This window comes from Neolamprologus brichardi, chromosome 13 (genome assembly GCF_056152115.1).
Source record: "Neolamprologus brichardi isolate AB-2024 chromosome 13, ASM5615211v1, whole genome shotgun sequence".
Classification (NCBI taxonomy): Eukaryota; Metazoa; Chordata; class Actinopteri; order Cichliformes; family Cichlidae; genus Neolamprologus; species Neolamprologus brichardi.
The window spans coordinates 8731399-8757417 of NC_142116.1; the positions used below are offsets into that span (position 1 = coordinate 8731399).

Sequence of the window (26019 nt, forward strand, 5' to 3'; positions counted from 1 at the left end):
TCAACTGGAAATCCTGTATTAAAATACACTCTGCATAAGTGTGTGTGTTAGTGACAAAAAAAAACCAACCTTTCTTTTGACCTTGTCCAGGCAATTTGTCCACAACAGCTTTTCTAGTCCATTTTTTCTAGTCTTCAGGGTTCTTGAACTTGTACTTCAACATCTAGGGGCACGTAGTTCAGAATAATGCACTAATAGAACGAACTGGATGTTTTCAGGTAAAGTATACTTACCTTAAAATTGCACTTAAGGACAGTACTTGTAGAAATGATCTCAGTTAAATTCCACTGCCCTAATTAATGTAAAACACTTACCATAACTGCAAACCATTGCTCATGTATTAATGATATACATTCACCGCTGGAGAGTTTATTTTTCCAATCTTAAATAATTTAGAGTCGTATGACGAGAAGAGGCAGGGTAATCCAAACAGGATGTCAGGACAGCAACTTATGGGAGGCAATTATCTCTCTAAAATAGAGAAGTGGATGTGAGGGATTGGAAGCTAACTCTCTAAGGATGTGATATATTAAAAGAAAAAAAAAAGGTCTGAACCCTCGTGCAATCTAATGCACGTCTATGCAGCAGCATTTAACATTTTGCTCATTTTTGTTTTTGACATCGTTGTCAGAGGGGTGCAAATCTGCACCACTCTGACCCCTTTATTGGGATTACAGTGTTTGAGGAAGACACTTGATGATGTTTTCTGATCTGATGACATGCAGAATGAATGGTATCCTCTGTCTGAGTCATTAATTGGACCGATTTTTGCAAAGGTGTGTGGTGTTGTGGTTACATTTTGGTTTGGTTTAGTTGCTGAAACAATATGACAATTGTAACAGAAAGATCATGATTGGGTGTTTTCTCAATGTGAGACTTTTCTTAAACTCTCAGACAGAACTTGTGTCTTCAAAACTGGACAATAGAACTTTGGAAACATGTTGCCTTTTCTGATGAATCTCAATTTCTAATGTAAAATTCAGAAGGCAGAGTCAGAATGTGGCCTGAACAAGTTCCTTACCATGTGGATCCTTTAATGACCACCCATCTTCTCATGCCTGCCAGGTTATGTGCCATGTCACAATCCTCAAATCATCTTAAAGTTGTGTCCTGAACATAACAATGAGCTCACTGATTTTAAATGGCCTCCACAGTCACCAGATCTCAATCCAATCGTTATTTTGGGATGTGATAGAACAAGAGATTCACATTGTGGATATGCAGCTGACAAATCTGCAGCAAATACCCGATGAGATCATGTCAATGTGGACCAAAATCTCTGAGGAGGGGTTCCAGCACCTTGTTGAAACTATGCCGTAAAGAATTAACAAAACTGGGAAGGCAAATGGGGGCTGAATCTGGTACTAGCAGACACCAGGCATTTGTTCATAAATCAGCCTGATTTAACGAAGTCTGTGACATTCCGGTGACCGAGATGCATCCCACCTCTTTTCCTATGACAGCTGGGTAGGTGCCAGCCTGATCGACAAAACCCTGAATTAGATAAGCAGAAGATGAATGGATGGATGGAAGTTTACCAAGTGGTAAAAATAAGCTATCTGTGAAACCTTTGACTCTGTAGCAACAAAATAAAACAGGTTAAATAATGGTTAATTAGCTGATTTAAATGTTCAACCCAACATAACTAGTAATGGGAGAAGCTATTTACAAGGAACTGCCTGGAAAATAATAGGAAATTTAATAACACACTACTCTAAACCTCATTCCAAAACACACAGAAACTACTCACATTTAGGTGGAATGATATTAAATGTTGAATTGGGTCTAAAAATGTTAACATAATGAGCTTTAAATACTGGAAGTCAGTATTTTTTACTGGTAGAAGAAAGGGGGTGACAGATAACTCTGAGTGGTCGTGACTTGATTAGCAAAAGAAAAATATTGTTATAATGACTTAAAATTATATATATACTTGTGGAATTTTTTTTAATTTCTGATTGATTACTAGACCGTTTTTGATTTTCCATCCTCTTATAATTATTCTACTGAAATGAAGCAGTCACCCTATAGGGGGAAGACATCTTGGTTGGACAGTTGGATTTCTCTGAAGTTGCAGGGTGAAAAGGATTTGAAAGCTTCATTTTAAGGGGTCACGAGCCTGATAGTTTGGGACCTGCTGCTCTATACTCACTGTATCCACCCACCATCCAACCTGCCACAGGACTGCCTGTCCAAGACTCATCTGACAGCACATCACAGAGAAACACAGCAATTAATAGGATGGTACCTCTGCACCCTCGCTAATTAGGCTTTCATATCAGAGCGGCTCCCTGTAATTATGGCAGAAACTGGTCGCGCTGCTCTTATGCTCACTGCAAACACTCATTAATTGCCGGCAGTGAGCTCTAAACTCTGTGCCAGATATTCGCTCACAGTTCAGAGGCAGAAAGAACCCATAGTACACATACTGAACATGAGATATACACAGTACTGTGTGATTTAAATGCACAACAACTCCAGGGTTAAATTATTTTCCATTTTCAATTATTCCAAAGTATTTTGACTTTGGAATTGAACTGCAGATGTTGCAGTTTAAATTATATTTTGAAGACTTTGAGTATCATATGGGTGGATAAAGCATGTGTTTTCATACAAGACAGGATTATTGTCCATCTGTCATCAATCAAAAAGACTTTCAAGAGGAAACAAACCTAGATTCATCCACACCGACAAAGGAGGAAGGTGAAAAGGGTGACAAGTTTACACAACAGACATGCTGGCACACAATGCCTGAATAGAAACAATGAATATTTGGCAAAGAAAAGAGGATGAACAGGCCACTAATTTTAGTAGCTAGATTAATGACTGAAAGGATAGAAGCTGTGGAGGAAGACAGCATTGGGTGATGATGAGCAGGAATTTAACAGTATGACTAGTGGATATGCAATGTTGTGACTCAGACGCAAGCAAAGAACCACAACGGAAAATGTACGATTTTGCAAGCATGCTAAGTCCCTTTGGCAAAGTGGAAAACATGTGAAACTGCTGTTTTTGGTCCTATAGGCCACCTTTTGAATTGCAGTAGCTCATCTAGCAGAACCAGACTGCAGCACGATCCACAAGAAAACAAAAGCAATAAATTTGACACCAAACTCACCACCACTACAATAATCGTTTGCACCGCAGTACAAGCAGGCATTTTCTATTATTAAAGTGGAGCTTGTGGTGCATGGCAAAGCATCTTTGTGCTTTACTTGTGCTGGGTTCAGTAAGGAAAAGTTGCAGTTGAGAACTTTTTAACGTCAGTGTTTACCAATTCATTGTTTATAAGAGTATTTTTAACCCTGTAATTTACTTTTTGTGAAGCTAATGTTGCCTGTGGGGATTGGTGCATATTTGGTGGATATTTTTCAGGCTTAAGTGACACACACTGAGTTATTAAATACTATTTTTTTAAAGAAGCTTTTGAAATCTGAGGAGATTGAGATTTCCACCCCTGATGAAGCTGATGTGCTATGACACATAGATGCCCAACAGCTACTAAACTGATTTGTGCCACCACTGTAAATATTGCACTTTAAACATCGAGAGTATAAAAAAGAAAAATCACACACGACTATAAAAAAATCCACATCATGAAATGTTACTAAGCTTGTGAGCTTATCACATCACCCCACAACAGTGTTGAGCCGCTGCAACGCACACATACACGTTTAAACGTGCGTGGAGAATATATTAGTACCCTTCATGAGATATTTATGAAAGCAATTAAACCTTTACAGCATAGCAGACCATTACATACAGTAACTCGTATATTTCCCCATCTTAGATACAATTCTGCCTCTTACAGCCAAAATCCGTAAAACTGCATATGAGTTGACATGAGTACATTTTATGACTTCTCTCTCTTTCTTTTATATTGATGTTAGTTTATAGTAAAAGTGTTGTGATAATGATTAAATCCAGGTGACAGCTGCCAGTCCAATGTTTGCTTGTTCAGTGTTAGGGAGCATAAAAAGTGATCACTATAAATACCTTATGAAGAAATAACGCAATAAAATGCTAAAAGTATATCATGAAGATCAGTTAATAGGGCAAAGTCTATAATGTATTTCAATTAAGGCTGTTGCTGCAGCATCTGTGTCACTTCCTGCTTAATCCCTCCTTATCCACGTGTAAAAATGAAATTAAAATAAAAAGGAAGAAACACTGAGCATTTTGGTAATAATAACACTTTTGAACGAGCTTTGTCAGCAATAAAAAAAAAAAGACCACAGTTGTGCGGGTAATAGGATCAATGATGTATTTAAAGCTCTAGCTCCAGTCTCAGATCAGTCTGAGTGCTTCTCAGATATATCCGCAACGGGAAAACATTTCAAATTCTCTTCGGGAAAACGGCACTGTTTCTGCTTCAAGACGAATGTATCATCGAGGAAGATGTTGCAAGCACATGTGCTAAATGAAAAGAAAAATGTCTTGAAGGAGGAGTGCATTAGTATAATAAAATCATAGTGTACGCAGGGAATCATTATTGTCACCAGGTGCCACATTTTGAAGTGGCTGATTCTCTTTTTCGGCGAGGCCCAGTTACAAACCGAATGCCATAATTTAGTGGGCATGCAGCTCATTGCTTTGTGCCAATATTAAAATATTGCGGCATCGCATCTCAGCGCGTGCCGTGATGGAAGCTGCGCGCACGAGCTGTTCTGGTGTCAGCTTTAAACCTCGTGTACGCAAACTCCAAATGGACCGGAGAGCTTGTGAAACTGAACCGCGATCTGCAGCTCCTAGTACACCAGAAAAGATCTCGCGTGGCTTGCATCCCACCTCCACCACTACTGCCGGAGGGAGAGAGTGGAAAGAGGTCTCACTCCGCTACTTTTTCTTTTTTCTCTGCTTTGTGAAAAACCTCAAAACAAAACGAAACGGCCAGAAGAGGAAACATTAATTCAGTCTAGACCACAGCTTTTATGCACCAGTAGAAACATAATTTTGTAAATTATTCCAGTGTGATCTATAGGGATGTCAAAATGTAACTATATTATAATACATATAATATATATTATGTAATTCTTTTCTTTTTTTTTTTTTAAATTACTATCTTTATATTCCGACATTAGGCAAAAGCATACACACACATAATCGCTGAGTTTGCTAGCCTATAATAATATAAAATTAAGCATTGATTGCATAGACGCTAGTAGATATTGTATTTCTTTTTTGTAGAAGCTTAATATAAGTTTGGCATACTATTACCACAGCAAGAGGATGAAGTGTGTCAGTCAAGTGTTTTTGATTTGTGGATTCTTTCTTATTCTATCTCTGGTCAGCTCAACCCAATTTTTTCAAGACAGTTTTATTTATATAACACCACAACAACAGTGGCCTCAAGCTGCTTTTTATTGTAAGGAAGATACACTGCAATAATAGGTCATGTCAACTGTTCACTGCAGGCCCAAATCCGCTCATGTCATGTCTGCCAATGGGCATGTGGGCTACTGGCTGCAGCACTTCAACACTTTTGTGTTTGCATTTAATAATACACTGTAAAAGCTGGTGGAAAGATGCTCTCAAAATTAATTATGTTCATAAAACATTAAGTTATGATTTATCGTTCTTCACCTGATAAAATGTTAAGACATAACTTTCACAGGCTGTTTATGTGAAGTGATCTCCTGAATATATATATATGCTGGTTTTGTTATAAATGGGAGCTATTGAGCATTTATGAACTCTACCAGAATGGCTTTTCATTATTAAAATCTCTAAATAATGTTATTTTATGTTTTATTTGTTGATTTTTAATTTGCCACAGAATACCTCACACAAAAAAAATATACAAGAGGGTCCCCACACACAAAAAATACATGGAGAATTAAAGACAATGCAGTTGCCACGGCATACCCTGAGTATCTTGTTTACACATAAATAATTCCTCCGTTTGTATAATGAATAAATGCTAAACACACTGGTATTAATGGCAATTTTCTACTCAATTTGAGCAAACACTTTGTTCCTACAAGCCTCATTCACACATTCATACAACCCTTTGTTTACTGTGCCTAAGCACCTTTAACCAAACATTCACATACTCACACTCCAGTGCATCAGGGGCAGCTCTACGTTCAGTATTTTGCCCAAGGATACTGAGACTGACATACAGGTTAGAAGAGCCAGGGAATCGGATCACTGACCTTTCGATTAGCCACCCCTGTGGCTCCCGATCAAGTGTGCAGAAGTAGAAAAGGTAAACTTCCAAGTTGGGAGAATAACTTTTTTGCCGAAGCCACTGCAAAATATCTGTCCAAATAATTTATCTTTTCCATGGCCTCTGCTGCCTCAGGTTATCTTATGTCTGAAAAGTTTTAACTGTTCTCCCTTTAAATCATTTTTTTTCTTGTTTCTGATTGGCTACCGGTTGCAAACACGAGAGATACACAAAACACAAGGTTTGAACGAGAGATGAGTGGGGCTCAGGGCTACAGCTGTGTACCTCGCCAGGTGCTTTTCTAACTCATCTACGTGACATTTTGTAGAGGGTAGCCTGTAGCAGCTGTGGCAGTAGTTTCAGTTTACCCTTTTTCTTAAAAGAATATTTCGAGTTTAATTTCAAAATAACGCTATTTAGTTTTTTTTTTTTTTGATGTGGCCCCAAATACTCTGTCATCATTGACATGACATAGAGCCAAGAGCAGGGAAAAATAAAATAAAAACTGAATAATTGAATCAATCTCCAGCCAGGAGCTTTGGTTCACAAGGATTAATTGCATACTTGCTGAACGTATCTCAATAAAATATATATTTTTAAAAATGACTAATCTCTCACGCACATGTATTTGCGCACAGTAATAAATAAAAATAAATTTTACACTCCCTCGTCGTGCTTTTTTTTCGACACAGCGTGACTCTTCCTCGCAATAGCAGATCTCCGTTACTACAGCTACCCCTCTCTCTCTCCTCCCTCCTCCTACTCCCAGCTCCTCTCTGTGAGCTCGAGCCACTCTTCCCTTTTGAGCATTCACTAGTTCTCCTCCCGAAACCTGCGCGAGGCGGCCACTGAAGCGCGAGGCTACGTCCCCCCCTCTCCCCTTGACTCCAGTCAACATGGCTACAGTTGTAACCTCGACCAGATTCACAGACGAATATCAGCTGTACGAGGAACTCGGAAAGTAAGCGACCGTCAACGCCACCGCCGCCGTTGCTGCTGCTGCTCTTCTTGTTGCATTTAGTGTATGCTTGTTTGTATATGTGTGTGTGTGTGTGTGTGTGTGTGTGCGTGTGTGTTTGCACGCCCCCCCCTCTCCGCTGCTGCCGTTGTGTTGACAGCGCACGAGAGGGGCTGTCAAAAAGGAGAGAGAGAAAAAAAAACAGGAAAGGGGTAGGCACCCTCCTGAGCAACAAAGAGCTGTCGGCAGGTTCATGTTAGCGCTGCAGAGGCTTGTACTTAATCCTGCATGTGCGTTTAATTGTGCGTGGCAGCGTTGTGGCTCTCTTTGTAAGCCCAGAAGGTGGGAAACATCCCTCCCCCCGTAGGAGCAACTTGCGAGTCAGTTGATCTGCAGGTAGCACGCGTCGAAAAGTCGTTTGTATGTGCTGGTTGCCTGGTGGCATCTCCGGGGTCCTGCTCAGCTCTGTTTTCGTGCATTTCTAAACAGACTGCAGGGCTCTTGTGTATGCCAAAAAAATAAAAAATTAATTAAAAAGAAACCAGCAGAAGAACGAGAAACGGGCTTTGCTGCAATAACATTTGCGCTTGCAAAACGTCTATATATATATATATATATATATATATATATATATATATATATATATATATATATATATATATGTATATATATATATAATAAATATATATATATGTATATGTATGTATATGTGTGTGTGTATATATGTGTGTGTGTGTATGTATGTGTGTCTGGCTGTATATATATTCTGGCAGAGATTAGATCACATCTAATCTCTGCATGTGGCTAATAGGTTTAAGGAGGTATCTGTGCAAAAAAAGTAAATAAACTAAAATAATGAAGTCAGTTTGAGCAAAAAAAAAAAAAAAAAAAATGCTAATAACACTTTTCAGTGGCTTCATTCTCCTGCAGCCTTACTCATGTTTCTTCCTGGCAGCTATGACTGGCTCCTTTCACATTGAGCCCCGTCACACACTAGTAGCCGGGACCTCTTGTCATACACAGAATATCAGGCCGTGTTAATAATGCATGTGACTTCCTTTCCCCTTTCTTTAAGACTATGTGATTCATGCATGCCCTTACTGTGTGTGTGTGTGTGTGTGTGTGAGAGTGAGACAGACAGACAAGTTCAGTGCACTTTCCCCTGTGACACACTCATGTTTGTTATGTTTGAAGTGGTTTCACACTGATCTCTCATGTGTGGATCTGTCTTGCTTCAGGGGTGCCTTCTCCATCGTTCGTCGATGTATCAAGAAGTCCACCGGCCAGGAGTATGCCGCGAAAATTATCAACACAAAAAAGCTCTCGGCCAGAGGTGAGCGCAGCAGATATGCATTGTGCAGCTCAGCGAAACAGTCAAGTAGCAACATGAATTTATGCAAAATGAACGCTGACAACAGTAGGCTTCTGTAGTTGCTCAGTGAAGTCAGTTTATTTCCTTAAGAGCAGCGAGACAGGCGTTCTGTCATGTCCTTGACAGCAGAGATTCCTGAAAAGCTGGAGGCCGCTTTGCACAGCTGGGCTGCCATGGTTTAGGTCGCAACAGAGGGGTTAGCGGGCTTTGGTGGTTGTTCGCAACCATTTTTGGTTTGTTACAGTTACTGCTGATCTCTAGCAAAGGATTGCACAAGCTCCAAGCTTGAGCCTAAAATATCCACAGAGGCATGTACGATGCAAAGCAGGGTAGTTTTGGTTTATTTTAATAGGGTTGCCTTTATTGGTGATGATAATGTTGCACTTACAGTCACCTTCTGCAAAGTGGTCAGAACAGAGCAAAAAACATGAGTAATCACATGATCAGGCAGGTTTTATAGAAGCCTTTAGAGTGGCCACACTAACAGAGTGACTTCCTGAAATTGCATAAAAGGATTTCATTAGCTCCATTTTCTTTGTCTCTGTAATTGTTACACATTTGAGTCATGAAGCCAGCCTTTAATATGTCCGAGTATTGAAGTATTGAATGTCTTAGTTACTGAAAGCAAACCAGTGTTGTTGAGATATTTCAGGAATCTCTAAAGAGTTAGTTCCATTTTTGAATTCAAATTGGCAAACATGACTCATCTCACATATTTGTATGTTATTGTCTATGAAATATATAAAAAAAGGAGAGTAATCGGGTCGATCAAAAAATGTTCTTGTCAGATGAATACACTTTGGATTGGAGTCATTTCTTACTGGATGAAAACACAGTTGTGTCATGAAGTGGTCGTTGAGTTAGTTTTCTCTTTTTTGCATTGTGACGCATTTTGATTGACAGTATATCTACATACATATTTCCAGCTCTTCTTTCATCTGAATTTAAAGTTACACTCATCATCAAATCAAACAAATCAAACGAGTGGTCCAGAAAAGGTGTAAACAGCAGATGTCAGAGTACACGCAACTTGTTAGTATTATAAGGAAGCAAAGAATACATAACAGCCTCACATAGCATAGATCATGTAAGAAATATTGTAAAAGCTGTTTTTTCATAGATTTGTGTGTTTATTAGATTAGTGTAGTTTCATGTCTGAGAGGTGCACAGGCAGCAGCAGCATGTGCTGTTTACATGTGAGACTGGTAGGCTGGTCATGTCATGGTCTATCTACTCATTGCGTATCTAATTTTTACCATTCGGTGCTGTCACTTCAAAGATTGAGTTTCACTGAATTCCAACTGATATACAATGTATCACAGATTCTGTTTGTGTTGGGCACATGCACACTGTCTTAGATTAATTATTAACCATTACATTTTATTAATAGATTCACATAATCATCAGTTCCTTCGGTCATTTTCTTTCCTCTGGATAGACTCCAGCTCTTCGATCATTCACTGATGCACACGGTGGTGATTCTTGTTCTGCTCTGAAGCCTTTGTGAGCATGGTGTAGCAGCCCATGAAACTAGTCTCCACCTGCTGCAGGTTCTGGTTAGAATGGCCCTCCAGCTTGCAGCAGAATCAGGACCATCACTGGCAGCTGTAGTCCAAAACTGTCTTACCAACTGCTGGATGAGAGAGTCACTGGAGAGGCAGCTGAATGATACTGAGGGCTGCCCCAACATCAGCTTACATTAGATCAATTAGGAAACCACAGGAAGGCTAGGACATCCTGGTTAGAGATGATGCATTGCAAAAAAGGCCGATCTCTCCAGTTCATTGTGATTACAAGAGCAACAGCATAAAACGATATAAAGCTATTTTAAATACCCAATTCAAACATCAGTGTTAACTGACTGAAGACGGGTGAAATGCTGTACACATACATAGACTATTTTGAATTTAAAAATATTGTCACCAATGGACTATTATATTTGACCAAAATGTTTGTGAAATGAGGGACAGTCAAACAGAGCTGTTAGCAACCCTTGCAGTCTTTTCAACGTTGGTTTTTTAAATGTGGTTACAAAGCTGTCTTGTCTTCCAACTGTCCATGTGTCTGTCAGATTCTGTTGCAGTGATCTTGCCATGTTTCCAAACCTCTATTGTTCCTCCAGTAACGTACGACCCAAGTTGTAAAAACCTGGATTTATTCCTTAAGCTATTGTATAATCTGCAAGTGTGTGTGTGTGTTTCTGTGTGTGTGTGTGTTCACATGCAGCATTTTAACACATGTTGAAATGCCACCACCTGTGTTTCGGTATTTGTGGCAGATTTGTTGTCATCGTCAGCCTGCTCGTGTCAAAGCATTTCATCTGCCATGTAGCTGAATCCAAGCATCACTTGTCTGTTGTTTGTTTTGGTTACCACATGTGTTTGTGTTTTCACATGTATCTCACTGTATCTCATCGTGTTTTTGTGTATGTCGCAGACTGATTTTGTGTGTGTGTGTGTGTCCGCGCGCTGCATATTTGTCCAAGTAAGCATCAGACCAGGCCACCGAAAGGTTGAGTGATGATGTGAGCTGCAGATCAGGGCCAGTTTTGGACTGATTGGTCTTGTTTTTTTTCCCCAGGGGATGCAAGCTGAATTGCTCTGTCTCCCCTTCAGTCTCACTCAAACACCCCCGACCATGTCATTTTCCTTCCTTTTCAAGTTGTTTTTCTCCTGCCCGCCTTCTCCCTTCTCTATAAGCAAAAAATTGATTTGAGCAAAGATCTTAAAACTCTTTTCCGCAGCCGATTTGATCGTGTGTGTGGCTGCGTTGGCAGTGGTCCGGAGCTAGTAACCCGGCAACAGCAGGGGTGAAACTCTTCATCCCATAGGCTGTCTGGCAGGGAGACCGATCGCTGTGTGAGTGTGTGTGTGTGTATTTGTTGGATGTGGTTATAATTATCGTGCAAACATGCACACTTGCAGACAACTTCTCATTTCTCATGACACGAAAACAGTTGCGCACTTTTTTTTCTCACCTCCTTAATGGTCTTACACTAAACTGTATGCATACAGGGCTTCTATCTTAATAGTTTCACATTGTGACAGAGAATACATAATAGTGCCACCTTCTGTCATTAATCAGGCCTGAAATGTTCACAAACATGAAGCTTTGTATGTGTGAAACCCTGAATCTTAACCACACCATGTAAGGATTTTAAAGAATAAATTTGCTTTATTTGAACTTCTTTTAATTGTTTAAGCCACCATTTCTCCATTTCTTTATGTCAGTAACCACACTTGCCAAATTGATCTGATCTGGGAAAGCGGCAAACTTCTTGTCAGGAACGATGAGCCTTTGTCTGATCGGACGGGTGTGTAACCAGTGAATATTATATAGCAAACAAGCTATAACAAGCCTGAATTTAATAGCTAAAAGTTTAAATCAAAACGATACTGACATAAAGGGCGAAAAATTAAACCTTAATTTTAGTCGTCGAAACAAGTTTAATTCCAGATAAAAAGATCTCTGATAACGAATCATACAGCCTGGCTGTCTGCCATGAAACTGGCAGCACGTAAAAAGGAAACTTGCCTTTACAGCTCAGTCACTTTTTGGATTGGGTTTGTAGAAACATAGATAAATTTTGTTGTAGTTTCATGCCTCTTTACAGTTCAGTAACTTTCTGAAGACTCTGATCGCTGTCTACGACTAAATATCTTTGCTGGAATGTGTTTTCAAACATCAGCATGATAACTAGATGTAAATGATATATAGGACTCGGGTTTGCAGTCAATAAACATGTGGACTACTTAGCTTCCCACCTCAGCATCATCTACCCTGTTTGTTGCACATGACTTTGCAGACATTTGGACCAAATGTATCTTCTAAAATATAATGTTTATGCATTGAATAAGTACACTTAATCTAGGAGGTTGCAGATTGTGCAGTTGTGGCTTTACTGTATGCTGTACAGTTGTATCACTATCCCAGTAGCATAATCTGTCTGTACATTGACATGTGCAAGGAACTGCCTTGGTGGTAGTTTCTAATACAGTAGATTACACCAGGACTGCATTTTATAGTATCACACAGACATACACAAACACACACACACAGGAAGACTCAAGGTAAACATAATAGCAACCATCCTGTTGTGCGTGGTAATTAAAGTGTTGTAAGCATGCATCACAATCTTGGTAGTTAGCTTTAGCCTAGTGTCTGACCGGCGGTACGTTGTTGGGTCCATTTCACAAGTTGCAACTTATAAATTGAGATATTGCTGCAACACCTTCTTCAGATTAAGACCAAGACCAGGCTTGTGATCTGTAACTGAAAGGAAACTAGTAGTGCTTTGCAGTCAGCTGTGGTTTATGTAATTGAAAGTATGTACCATTTGCATTTTGTATTAAAAAAAGTTTATAGTAAAATTTAGTGAAATGGACCCAGATCAGTGTCTGTGAAGTGAACTCATGATCTTTTGTAATTTAGGGCGGCTTGTTTTGGTGAAGCAGGCCGATCTCGATGAAGTTTTGTCATTATCATTTCACTCAAGTCATTTTGAATAATCGTTCAAAGAAAAAACATTTAATTGAAATGGTGCATGTTTACTGATACTGCAATGTCTCTACGTTTCAAGTATCTCTATTGATTGAGGTTTTATTGTTATGTATTTATTATTGAATTCAGATAAATAAAAATGAACTCACTAACATCTGTAATATTAGCAGAGGTGATTATTATTTTAGGCTGAATGGTGAGCTTGCTATACTTAAAAATATTTAGATTGTGTTGCTGAGCGTTGCCTTGTTTGTAACGTTGTCCAAACATTTGTGTTCCTCGTGCCTGCTGTGTTGTAGAGACGTCTCTGTGTTCTCAGATCTCAGCAGTTACCTTTTAGACAATGTGAGAATGAATTGCTAGAAGGATCGTGTCTTCATTAAAGGTGGACACAGTGCTTGGTTGCATTTATACACCACTGCAGCAGCTAGAGGTTCAGTGCCTTACTCTCTGGATCTGTTCACAACTAGAAATTAACACACACTCAGCCAAGGCACAATGGCAGTGAGGTCAGTTACGGCTGGATGATGTGGCATCACGTGCTTGCTCATTGTTGCCGTAGCACACAAATGACATGCAGTGTGCTTATAGTTTAGAGGTGCTGGTAGGTAGATTTTCCTTCCATTGGATAGAGATTGGGTAGCACCTTTTTCAAGAATGTGTTGTTGCTCTTTGTCATTACTTTTTAGCAACATTCGGCAGAATCAAGCTGTAATGATGTGCATTTGGTCAACACCTGATAGTCTCCTGCTTCGCTCTTCTGTAGCTTTTTACCTTGTCTGTGCTGGAGACTGTGGAGAAAACTCTATTTTAAAAAGCTTTGTGTATTTCACTTTCAGCACATTTAGAGGATTTCAAGGTTTCAAGGTAGTTTAGCACTTGTGTTCCTGTTCCCTTTCATGTCATTCTTATTTTAGTGTTTACTGATTGCTTTAAAAAAAGTTTGAGCTTGAGTAAGTTGCTGCTGATGTGCTGCTGTTCCTGCTTGAACAAGCAAGTTAGAGTCTTAAACAATAGGAAATCAGTGAAAAGTGGTTCCACACATGTGTAGATTGTTCCCACAGCCCCTATACTGGGTAGGCTACATTCCTTTTAGAAGATAAGAAACTTTAGCATCAGTTTACAGAAGTATGATGATGATTACTGGTAGCCTGAGGGAATAGTGAATACCTGATAAAAATCGTAGGAAGCAGAAGCTAAGAGAGGAAGTGTTGCTTTTGCTTTAGTGGGAAAGGATTGCTGCATGTTTTTGTGCACAATTTGATAAAAAGGGGAGATAGGGTGATCTCCACCACTTTGTGATGAGCCATGGTTTCTGTACATCTCATGTATCGCATTCAGAATTCATTCTGTATCAAAATAAAGTGCTAGAAGATAGTAGTTAGATTTTAAAAATACAGTAGCAAATACATTTATAAGATATTTTCATATCTCTTTTATGGTAAGGTTCGTTACAATAGCTCGTTTCACTGCCTATCTCAGAATTGTATATTGAGGAAGTAAGAATTTGCTTAACTTTCTTTTTTACATACCATTTATAGAGCTCACATTTGTTACCAATCATTTGTTTTTGTGGGAATCAGGTCTGAAGTTGCAGTAAAGTTGCTAAATCGCCTGTCTGAAACAGTCGTATCTTCACTATCACTGGGTTGGAACCTCATACGTTTTCAACATTTTCAAGTCTGCAGAAGCTTAAGGTTAAATATGCAGAATTAGTGTCGCGTTATCTCAGTCTTTGTTTCTCATGTACAGAGAAAACACTAGTTTAAAACCTTTCCCCTTGCATTACATTTTTTCATTCAGACTTGTACTGCACCGTGAGGGCAGATTATATCATATTCCAAAGTGAGTAAAGGATTTGGTCTGTACTAAATCTTTAGTGAAAAAAGTCAGGAAGAACATCCCTTTCGCATACGATGGTCATTAAAACTGATAGCAAAACTGATTTTATCTGGCTTGTGAGTGAATGTGAAACTCGGGTTCTCTGTCCTTGTTATTATAATGCATATATCTCAGCTCTGCTTCTTTGAGCTCCAGGTAACCGATATCTTTGTGGGAATTTTCTCTTTTCAAAAATGCGCTGTCACGTGTGGGGGGAAAAAACCCCATAAAGACCATGCGTGAAAGACCTAAAGACCTAAGTCCTCAATAAATTCAGCATGTTGATTGAGAAATCATTAGAAACAAAAAGGCTGATTAAAGAAACAGTGTTAAAGTTGTCTTAAAGCAGTGTTTTAAATAGATGTGCTTATGGTGGAAAGCAATGGATTGGCACTGAGTATCGATTAAACATTACATTTAAAATATTGATTAGAAAGTATGAGTGAAATTGTTTTAAAGGAGGGAGCAACTGTAGTATGGACACTGGGGTGTGGTTCATGGGTTTTTAGAAGGGCCCTTGTCCCTGTTTTTGCATGCAAGTTCAAAATAGAAGCTAATTATCATAATGTTGCAATTCATATATGGTGCAAACATCAAGTAGGTCTTCAGAGGAAATTTCACTATACACGTATAATAGTTTGATTTGATATTTGATTTGATATACCTTTATTAGTCCCACAAGGGGAAATTTAGGCTATATCTAAATATGTCACAATATGGCCTGAAAATTTACACTGCAGGACAACCACAGTTACCATAAGTCTTTCTCTCCAGCAGAATAAAACTTAATATAGAGTTAACAAACTCTAAATGTGCCAAAATCATTTATCAAATGCTGAACTGCTGCCATGGCATACAGTAAAGGTGTCAAACTGTCACTGTGACTGTGGGAAAATGTGCACGCTAACATTTCCATGTAACTCTCCTGGGAATTAACTTCCTGGTTGTCTCATACTAAGGGTTTTCGTTCAAAAAAACATATATAATACACGTGAAAACCAGTTTTTACTTCACTCGTGGGATTCACTCAGCACAGAAGGTGACCAGATGCCCCACTTATTGTGGGGATGCACAGCATTTCTCACTTTTCCACTTATTGAGTAGGGACATACAAAAAGACAGGACATGCACTCTTCTGAAATCTCGTTTTTACCCAATGGATATGAAGGAAATGAGGCGAGCTTCGCATCACGTTGAAGTGCAGGGTAGCCTGTCTTATGGCACCAATTCTGTGCCAAATGGGGAAACTTTTAAATCACACAGAGTCACAAGTTGTGCATATTTGTTCACATTATGGTGCAGATTATCACAAATAAAATGTAAGCTAGAGTTATTTTTCCTTTTGCACAAAGTAAAATATAGTGTAAACAAAAAATGACACTGTATGCCCGAGTTCCAAAATTGTTAGAATTGTATCTCAAAAGAGACGTGCAAATCCATGGATGCATTCCTACCCAGAGAGCACTACCAGACATAACAGAAGCTGAAATCAATTTCCAGCATTTTTAATAATTATTGAGTCAAAAGGCAAATAAAACAACACACTACATGCTGAAACTTGCAATTGGCTTGCCTTACTGTGTATTTATCTTAGGTTCTATCTCAAAATTTCAGATTGACTCTTACCAGTAGTAACATGCCCCTCATTGTTCTGCATAAACATGCTCTTTGGCTTGTTTCCAGTTACCCAATCTGTGAGTCAGAAGTGATAGTCAAGTATTAAATGTTTAGTAGGGGAAGAATTGTGAATATCTATAAACAATACAAAGCACATGAGCTATGTTGCTTTACCTTATAGTTTAAAAATATAACAATTCACCTATTTGATTAATATATCATGATCCAACAGTGGCTTACAGGACTCAGGGACAGGTTTTACAACTTTAGAAATGTATCATGGTGGCAACCTCTGTTCAATAGAGCTGCTATGAGGTAAACTGTAGTATTAGGTTGTTGGTTTACTGAAGAATTTTCCACGAAGGTGCACATGGAATTTATATTTATTGAAGCATGTAATCCTTCAGCACATAATGCTGTAAAAGTTGAGCTACCTGTTTTCTTGGAGTATCTTTCATTAGCTTAGCTGATCCTGTCAGGTTGTAAGGAAGAAAAATGATTTTAGAAACCGTAAAGCTACTCCAGGCAAAACAAATGGGAAGATGTGGGTTCCATTAGTTTTCTACATAACTTTCTAAATTGTATTAATTTTTTGTTAATGTTAGATGGTAGTCATCTGTGAATCATCCTTAATTACACGAATCTACGTGAGCAGTGCTATATGAGTAAAGATTGGTTGTTTGATCAGATTAGTATTTAGACCTTGGTGGTTAGGTGATAAATTAAGAGCTTGATGAATGGAAACACGAATCTGTGAATGGACCAATTGTAAAATTCTGGGCATACATTTAAGTCTTTTTTTATTTGCAACATTCGTTAAACAGTACATTTGCACAATGACTGAAAGTAGCCTCACACACCCAAGTTTATGCTTCAGCCACTGCCCAAGCCACGTAACGGTTGGCCTGTCGGTATCTATTGGCTGCCTCCGAAGTCCCACAGGCTAACGAAGACCAGTAGGACTCCTTCCATCTCCGGTGTCCACCATCTGGTTTGGGGTTACCCCCACGACAGGCACCAACCACCCGGCTGCAGCTCAGTGCAGCAGCTTGAGCAATGTTGAGGTGCTGAACATCGTGCATTCAGGCTCAATCCCCAGTCTTCCTCGGAATGCTGTTGAAATTCCGCCAGAAGCTCGAGTTGAACATCTCAAGGACCGGAGCTTCTGCCTGGTGTTCGCAGCGCAACCTTGGTATATGTTAACTATACTATACACCAGGTTTGTCCAGTATCCTGCCCCGCCACCTGATCCAACTCACCACCACGTCTTGATCATTTGGCAGCTCAACACCTCTCTTCACCTGATTGTCCAAAACATATGGCCGCAGATCTGATGATACGATTACAAAATCGATCATAGACCTGCAACCTAGGGTGTCCTGGTTCCGCATGCACTTATGGACACCTTTATGTTCAAAATGGTGTTTGTTATGGACAAACCGTGGTTTGCACAGAAGTCCAGTAACAGAACAGTGCTCGGTTTCAGATCTGGTAGACCATTCCTCCCAGTCACTCCCCTCTAAGTCTCACTGCTGTTGCTCACATGAGCATTGAAGTCTCCCAGTAGGATGACAGTCCTACTGAATCCCCAGGTGAAGCACCCCCAAGAACCCCACCCAGGTACTCAAGGAAGGTCGGGTACTCTGAGCTGTCGTTTGGTGCACGAGTGCAGACGACTGTAAAGCTACTCCAGGCAAAACAAATGGGAAGATGTGGGTTATATCAGGTGGAGGGAATAAACCCTGTAGTCCACTGAGGAAAAACTCTAAACTCCCATGGCAAATTGGGAGTTTGGTGAGGGACCAGACAAAGAGCAATTCAAAAACCGCTATTAGTGTGAAATCTACGGAACAGTTCACCCTTCCCAGGATTAGCGCTACTGGGGTCCCATTCTGGAACCAGGCCCGGGGGTGAACACCTGGTGGCCTTGTCTTTGCCTATGGGGCACAGCCTGAATAGGGGGCCTGGATCCACCCTCCAGTAGGCCCACCACCCACAGGAAGCGCTGAGGGGTTGGTACAGTGTGTGTTGGGTGGCAGCCAGGGTTGGAGACCCTGGCGGACCCATCCCCTGTTACCAAGTCACGTCACCTTTCCGGTGGGAAGGAGCCTGGGCTAGTGGGTGAGGATAAGAGGTACCGACTAGATATAGTTGGGCTCACCTCAACACATGGCTTGGGCTCTGGGACCAGTCTTCTGGAGAGGGCTGGACCAATTTGCCACAGGCGACCTTACCAGGGGTAAAGTAGCGATTCATAAAGGGGATGTATGAATAATTCATCACTACTGTCATAAATGTCATCTGACCCCATTTATACTTGTCATTATTTGGTCATGTTATCTGTTGCTTGTTCTCTGTGATCACATATCACATCAAAATGTGAGTAAGTTCACATCTTGAATGTAGGTCAGTATTGTAGCGGGGCGTCAGAGCCCAGCACGCAGCCAATGTAGCTGAAGACGCAGAATGTAAGAAAATAGACGTGAAGCCCAACAATGCACTTAGGGTTTCACAATATGTTTTTTTTTTTTTACCAATTGTTTGAAACATTTTCTGTGTAGACACTAAAGAAAAGACTGTTCAGAGTGATCTATCCCGACAGTGTTTCATGTTATTTTTAGCTATAATTATGTGTCACGTATTGTGTTGAACTGTGAAGAGAGTGTATTTTTACGCTGTTATTAGGTAAGGCTTGTGATGTCAGGAAAAGAAAGAGGGTAGGCTGGCAGGCGGCACTTGTCCTGCTGTTGAATTATTGAGGCACAGGGATACTCTACTCTTACTGTTCATGGGCAAGAGCTGAGGAATAGACCCCCAGACTCCTTTTTTTGCTACCTTTATTCATCTGATTTTCTTTCATGTGTCTCATTTCTCCCTCAGCCACCATTTCCTTCCTTTTTTATGCTTCTCTTTTTTGCCAGCTTTTCCTCCCTGCTTCTAGTCATGTCCTTCCCACTCCACTCTCTGCAAAGCTGCCGCATCGCAGACCATGCAGGCAGACGTGTGTGTGTGTGTGTATGTGTGTGTGTTTTAGTTTTCAGGCTTTTGGTGGGCTTCTGGTGCGCCGCTGCAGGCTGATTGGCAGAGGCCAGATAAACGTAGCAGCGCTGCGTGGTGAATGTTTAATGGGACCAACTGTGAATATTTAATGAGAAAAAGAGAGTGAGAGAGTCTTATATGGAAGCAGAAAGATGTAGATATGGAAATGGAGAATGGGGCGGTCAGCGTTATACTCGCCAAAGCAAGAATAGTTCATGGTGTTAGTCTTTTCACAGCATGCAAACCTTCCTCTTTTCTTATTAAGACTTTGACAGTGTGTGTATGTGTGTGTCAGTGTGTGTATCTGGAGGTAGTAACATTTTCCAAGACTGTCCTTCTGTCATATTCATGTTGCTGGTGTTTTTTTTCCCTCTTTTTTTGCCTCTTGTGCCCATCATTATCCTTCTTGTCTGAATGACATATGGCATCATGTGGCAGCCAACTTGAAAAACATTCTCATTCACCATATAGTGCCAGCCAGTTTGGACTAAAACTAAGAGTAAGATCTAGACTAAGATTGTCACTTTTGAGGGGATTAACTATTGCTTTTAGGCCAGTCTAGTCAGTTGGATTGCAAGTGATGAGATATGATATTATGGTGCAGATTCTTTCCAAATTTCCAGGAAAAGCCCCCTGACATTATAATTTTTAGATCAACTGTGCAGAACCATTGTATAATCAAACTATGGTAATATATAGGCAAATCCAAGCTTATTTCAGCAATTAATTTGGCCATTTTGCTCAGAATTATTATTCCATTATTAAAATAGTTGCAAAAAATAGTGAAAATGGTAAAAACTAGTTTACAAAAAATTTAAATTTTTTCCAACCCTTTTTTATTTTCTGTAACTGATCATTTAACCATTCGTCAGTTAAATATTTGATTAAATAATTAGGTAGGGCTGGAATTCTTTGACTTTTTATGACCAATTGTATTTAATAAATTAATTATTTTTATTGAAATGATTAATTATTCATATTTGACTCTGGTAGGATTACATCTGGAAAACCAAACCAAATATGTGGATGGATCCACTGTGGCAACCCCTTGACCTCTCTAGTTTTCAATCATTTTTTATCTAGAAAGAGTTAATCTTCATATCACCTTTTTTCATTGTCACAAATATTTGCCTCAAGGCTTCTGCAAGATTTATTATTATGCTTCCCTAGCTCACTAAGCCGTGGCTCAATTCAGAACATTATGATGTTGTTATTAGCAGTGGATAACTGCGATAAAATCAAAGTCCCATATTAAAGAAAGGAGGGAAACCAATTTTTCTGGGATAATCGCAGACACACAAATAGCTTTCTGTTATCCCTACCACACCAATTCATGAACTTGTGTTTTTTTTTCTTTTTTTCAAGTCAATTAACCAAATAATGTAGGAAATATTTTTTGCAATTTAAAAACGTCAGAATGGCAAATTGGACTGAAATTAACAGGTGAACCATTTATAAAAAATAATTATTAGTTGAAGCCCTTATCCAATTCAACATGTGAGAGAAACATCAGGAAGGCTGTAGATGATTGTTTGTAGTTGTGTGCCAGAGATAATGAGATGCTTGAGATGAAGCACGTACAGCACCAGAGGTGGCTAAATGCAGAATGTGTTTTTGTCAGCGAATAAGGTCTCACACTCATACACACAGAGACTAATGTTTATCTATGTGATCTGTAAAGTAATTAAACTTTATTGGTGAGTAAGTTACAGTAAAATACTGTTTCGTAAATAGAGAGGTTTTTATTGAGATTATTTATAGCCACAGTTGAAAGACTGAAAAGGCAATAAAGCAGGGTACACGCATGGGAGAGGCATCAGGCAAAAATGTGTGTGATAGTGTGTTAGTCTCTCTGTATATGTGTGACAGCGAGATGACATCAAGCTCCAGATCTCTCACGAGTTTTACTTTTCATGTCTTTTTATTGCTTGGTTCACTTCTTCTCTCCTACAAACAAATTGACCAAAATTGACGTTTTTTTGTGTTAGGGATATGTTCAAGGTAATACAAACTTAGAGCTAGCTTACTAGATCCAAGGTGACTCCTTACTGATCCTCAGAATCAGACTGTCGAGTTTAAGCTTAAAGCACCAGTCTCACAGGGCTAGAGACCGATTGGCAATCACTGAAAGCCTCAGGTTGCTAAGGAAAAATGTGTATTCCTTGGCTATTCGGCAAGTAGATGCTGACAGTGGGTAGTTAAGTTAAAGTTAAAGTAGTAGTTAAAATTGGGTACAAGACATATACGGCATTGCAGCTAGGGCTGCTCGATTATGGCAAAAATGATAATCACGATTATTTTCACTGAAATTGAGATCTCGATTATTTGACGATATTTATTTAACAATAACAATGTATTGAATAATGACTTTAAAGATGGTCAAAAAATAATATAAAATAGTGTGCAAATACTGATAACAGTGCAAATGTTTGCAATATAAAAAATAAATAAAAAATGTAAACATCTATGTTTAGTGAACTTTGCAGTGTTGCTCTGTGGTGCAGCTACGACACTGTAGCAAAGTTTACACACTATGTCTACTTGATCCACGTCTGACTCCGCGAACCCATAATGTTTCCACACCACTGAAGTTTTTTTTTTTTACCTCTCTTTTCAACCAACAGCAGTCACTCTCCTCTCCAAACAACTTCTGCTTAGCTTTCCGAGCTTCCCTTGGGCCCTCTTAATCAGCGGTCCCCAACCCCCGGGCCTTGGACTGGTACCGGTCCGTGAGTTGTTTGGTACCGGGCCGCGAGAGTTGAGGCTCAGGTGTGAAATGTAGTAAAAATAGTTTTCAGGGTTTTTATCGGTTATCAGCATTATTTTGTTATCGTTTTTATCGTTTCCTCGGTTTTCCTCGGTCTTTTCACGTGTGTTATGAATAAATTTTCTTTTTTTCGGTACCGGTACTAGTTTTATTTTGTTGTATTTATCCGCGACACCTTAAAGGCCGGTCCATGAAAATATTGTCGGGCATAAACCGGTCCGTGGTGCAAAAAAGGTTGGGGACCGCTGCTCATAATTGTTGTGACACGTGTTCGAAATGCAGAGAGGTGCGCTCGATTTGCCACACGGAGCAGCGCGAGAGTAAAGCACGAGGGAGGGGCTAATAATCGGCTCAGTCATTTCTAATGATCGTTGAAAGCCCAGATCGTAATCGTGATTAAAATTCAATTAATTGAGCAGCCCTAATTGCAGCTCCTTTTCCCTCTAGTTTGCATAATACACTATGCAGTAGTGTTATAGTTAGCAAGTGTTTGCAGACAACTCAGGGTCTTCCGTGCAAATGTTAGATGGCCAAAACAATTAGTTTGTGCTGCAGAGCCTTACTGGCCACTGATTTGACCTAGCAAGCAAGTTTCTGAGCCTGTATGACTGAGGCTTGATCTATCTTATTAGCCTACTGTTCCTGTTACGTGCTTAAATCAAAAATAGTTGAAAAAAAACCCCTCTGAAATTCAAGGTTGTGGAGAGAGCTGGAGGCTAAACCACCTGAAATAGGCCACAGGTCTATACTGTACTGTTTGAGCTGAAAATAAACAAGTATTTTTATAGATGAAAGGGTTTTAATGGTTTACCTTTAGTGCGAAAGCTGGTCCTTTTTGGGATAGGTGTGAAAGTTGTATTGGTGGAGATCAATCACAGGATTTTTATGATGTATATAACTGTACATCTTTGGTTCATTTTTAGTCTGATTTCACAGCTAAACTGTTATAATGCTACAGACACTTAAAGAAATTCACCCACATGAACAATGCTTTATACTAGTCGGCCTATTGTAATGTACACTCAAGGGCATACTTTGGTAATTGAATATAACAACAACATTTGTGTAAAATGATCATGATGTTGAGTAGAGTAAATTTCAATGAAAAACAAAATCTGATTTAACATGAATTCTTGTCTTAATTTTAGATTAATCAGATATAGTCACTGAAATGGTCATTAATGCTGTCTGTGGGTAAAGTACGTATGTGTGTCTGCTGGCTACTCTTCAGGGATAATCCACTCTTAATCGCATGCTTACTGTCATGCTGCCCATCACACAGCTTTTCACCGTGGTAACAACTACCTTACATTTCATGCAATCCTTAACACCGGATGGCTAAGATTACATCACCTTTGTCACCATATATTTAATGGTAACTTGGATTGCAATTCACAACACAAACTCCTCAGGCGTGAGGTCGGCCAATCAGAAGGCAGTGCTGTCGGTCAGATTGATGGTTTTCAGAAAATGCATTTAAAGGATGTGACTTTTTGTCCACTTATAATATGACAGCAGCCACTGAAGCATATTCAAATTGAAACTCCCTCAACAGGGATTGAGTACACACTCATTAACATTCATTTCATAGAACCTGTGATGTCAACACAGTAAACTGCAGGCATAAACTGTAATGGCTCAATTCAAAGTGCTGACATGATCAGTGTCTGTGGCTTTGAGCAAATGCCAAATGCTAATTCACAACATAGAACAATGAGCCAAGAAAAATAAAAGTACACTTGCTCCATATTTAATATCATAACTAGTAGAGAGATGTACCTGCCTGTTGAAACTCTTGCCAACCTCTATTGTGCACATTTGTCAGCATAATGACATGAGGGGATTTTGGCCGTTCATTGAAATCTATAGATTTTGATTCTGTATTCTTTAAAGTGCAATTTATCTCTGTTTTATTTTGATGTAAACCAAATGTGTGATGCAAATTATTCTATTTCATAGTGGCGAAACATGCAAGTTAATGCTGCACCATAGATTTGTACTTTTTTGTTGTCTATTTTGTGGATGTCTGTTGTACAAAGAAACACTGAACACACAGGAAAAACTTGTTGGAAAGATCGATTTACTGACAACCTGCACTGCACCGTTGAATTCGAGTGGGTTGTGAGGTTAGAGACAGTGCTAAGTAGGTGGGAGAGGAAAATGGGAAGCCCTTAAAGCAGTTGGACAGCAAACAGATGAAGTCACCTTAAAAACATTTTAGGTATGGCACAGAGACAAGGTTTTTGAGTTGCTTAGCCAGTTACGGTGGCTTTTTGATATTCATCCTGCCAAATTAGACTTTTTTTATGAGCTACATATTTCTAAACACATTTATTTCTTGCCTCATTTAACTTCTTTCACCACATTTCACCCTCATTTCAGTTAGTAATCTCCTCTTTAAAGCTGGTTATTTATCCAGGCAGCAGACGGTTGACTCTTCAACACACCACTTTACGTATCTAATTATTTTATTGGTGTATGCTTTTGAGTGTTCGTTTTACAAGATGCAAACCAGCCATACCCAGAAAACCACTCTGACATCTCTGCTAGGCTCTAAATGAAGAAGAAAAAAAGGACACAAACATGCACGCGCACACATAGGATGGTGGATCTGTATAAATATTTGTTCACCGTTGTTGTCATTATCTCCATTTGCACTTCGGGTTCTTTGATCAAGGCTGCTATTTTCCCAGGAGGAGGATGTTTGACAAGCGACACAGACCCAGAGTAGATCAAAATTACAAAGTCTGTTGCACTATTTTCTATGTAGTGCCTTTTTAGTGCTATCTGTTTAATAGTAACAAATGACACCTGTCCGCAAGTTCCCAGCCAAGTTAAAATGATTAAATAATCCTCACTTAAATCCGCTCTGTAGCTCCAACAACAGCTTGTAGTACTCTAATAAACGTGTTCAGTGGCCACATCGTTTGGTTGAAGTGTGTCCTCCTTTCGACTGGCACATCACCAGCATGGTTGTTGCGTTTGTGTCTGCTTCCAAGGTTACAATCAAAACAGCCTTTCATAATAAAAGCGTGCTCACAATAAAAGTCCTATTCAGGGCCTGCTGCTGCCTTGACACACTTGTGTGTCGGTGTGAGCAATGATGGTTTTGTGCAGCCTTTAATGGAATGAAGCACTCGATCATCTGTGAATTATAATTACAAAATGAGCTGCTATAATATCAGAGCGCTTGATGTCACCACTTAGTTCTTACAGTGATGCAGTGAAATTGGATCATTTTAGGTTAAGAATAGCAACTTGTGCATTCCAGTCTTCATAATTGGCTAAAATTAAAGACACCCTGTGCAGGTTTTTGTCCAAGTCAGAGTCTCTTAATCACTTTTATCCTGCAGCATTTTTGGAGTATAATTGTGGCAACATTTGTGAACTTAACAATGATTTCAGTCACTGAGAAGTGGTCATAACATAGAGTGCATGTGAACAAAATAAACCATTCAGACTTGCTCTGCTATTGCAAAAAAAAAAAAAAAAACACATGGAGGGAAATGTGATAACAGCACAGTTAACTCATTGTTTACACAACACTTTCTGAGCCTGCACTGGCCACAGCTGAGCTTTTATGGTTTCTGATCCTGTGTGTTAAGGCTAATCCGTCCATATACAACAATTAGCTCATTGCATCACTGAGCCGTTCACACTTTAAAAATTCAAATTTGCTTAACAGAAAAAATTAAAAATTAACGTTTCATCAAGAC

At 39.4% G+C, this 26019-nt stretch overlaps 1 protein-coding gene across 10 annotated transcripts in view; it reads left to right on the forward strand.

The window, feature by feature from the left end:
* The first annotated feature begins 6926 nt into the window (after positions 1-6926).
* The window catches only part of camk2g2 (calcium/calmodulin-dependent protein kinase (CaM kinase) II gamma 2), a 75320-nt gene continuing 56227 nt past the window's right edge, over positions 6927-26019 (forward strand). For all 10 annotated transcript variants that reach the window (XM_006783596.3, XM_006783597.3, XM_006783590.3 and 7 more), the window contains exons 1-2: positions 6927-7130; positions 8366-8460. In XM_006783596.3, the coding sequence (XP_006783659.1) occupies positions 7066-7130; positions 8366-8460 (160 nt within the window). In that variant the 5' untranslated portion in view covers positions 6927-7065. The remainder of the gene's footprint in view (positions 7131-8365; positions 8461-26019) is intronic.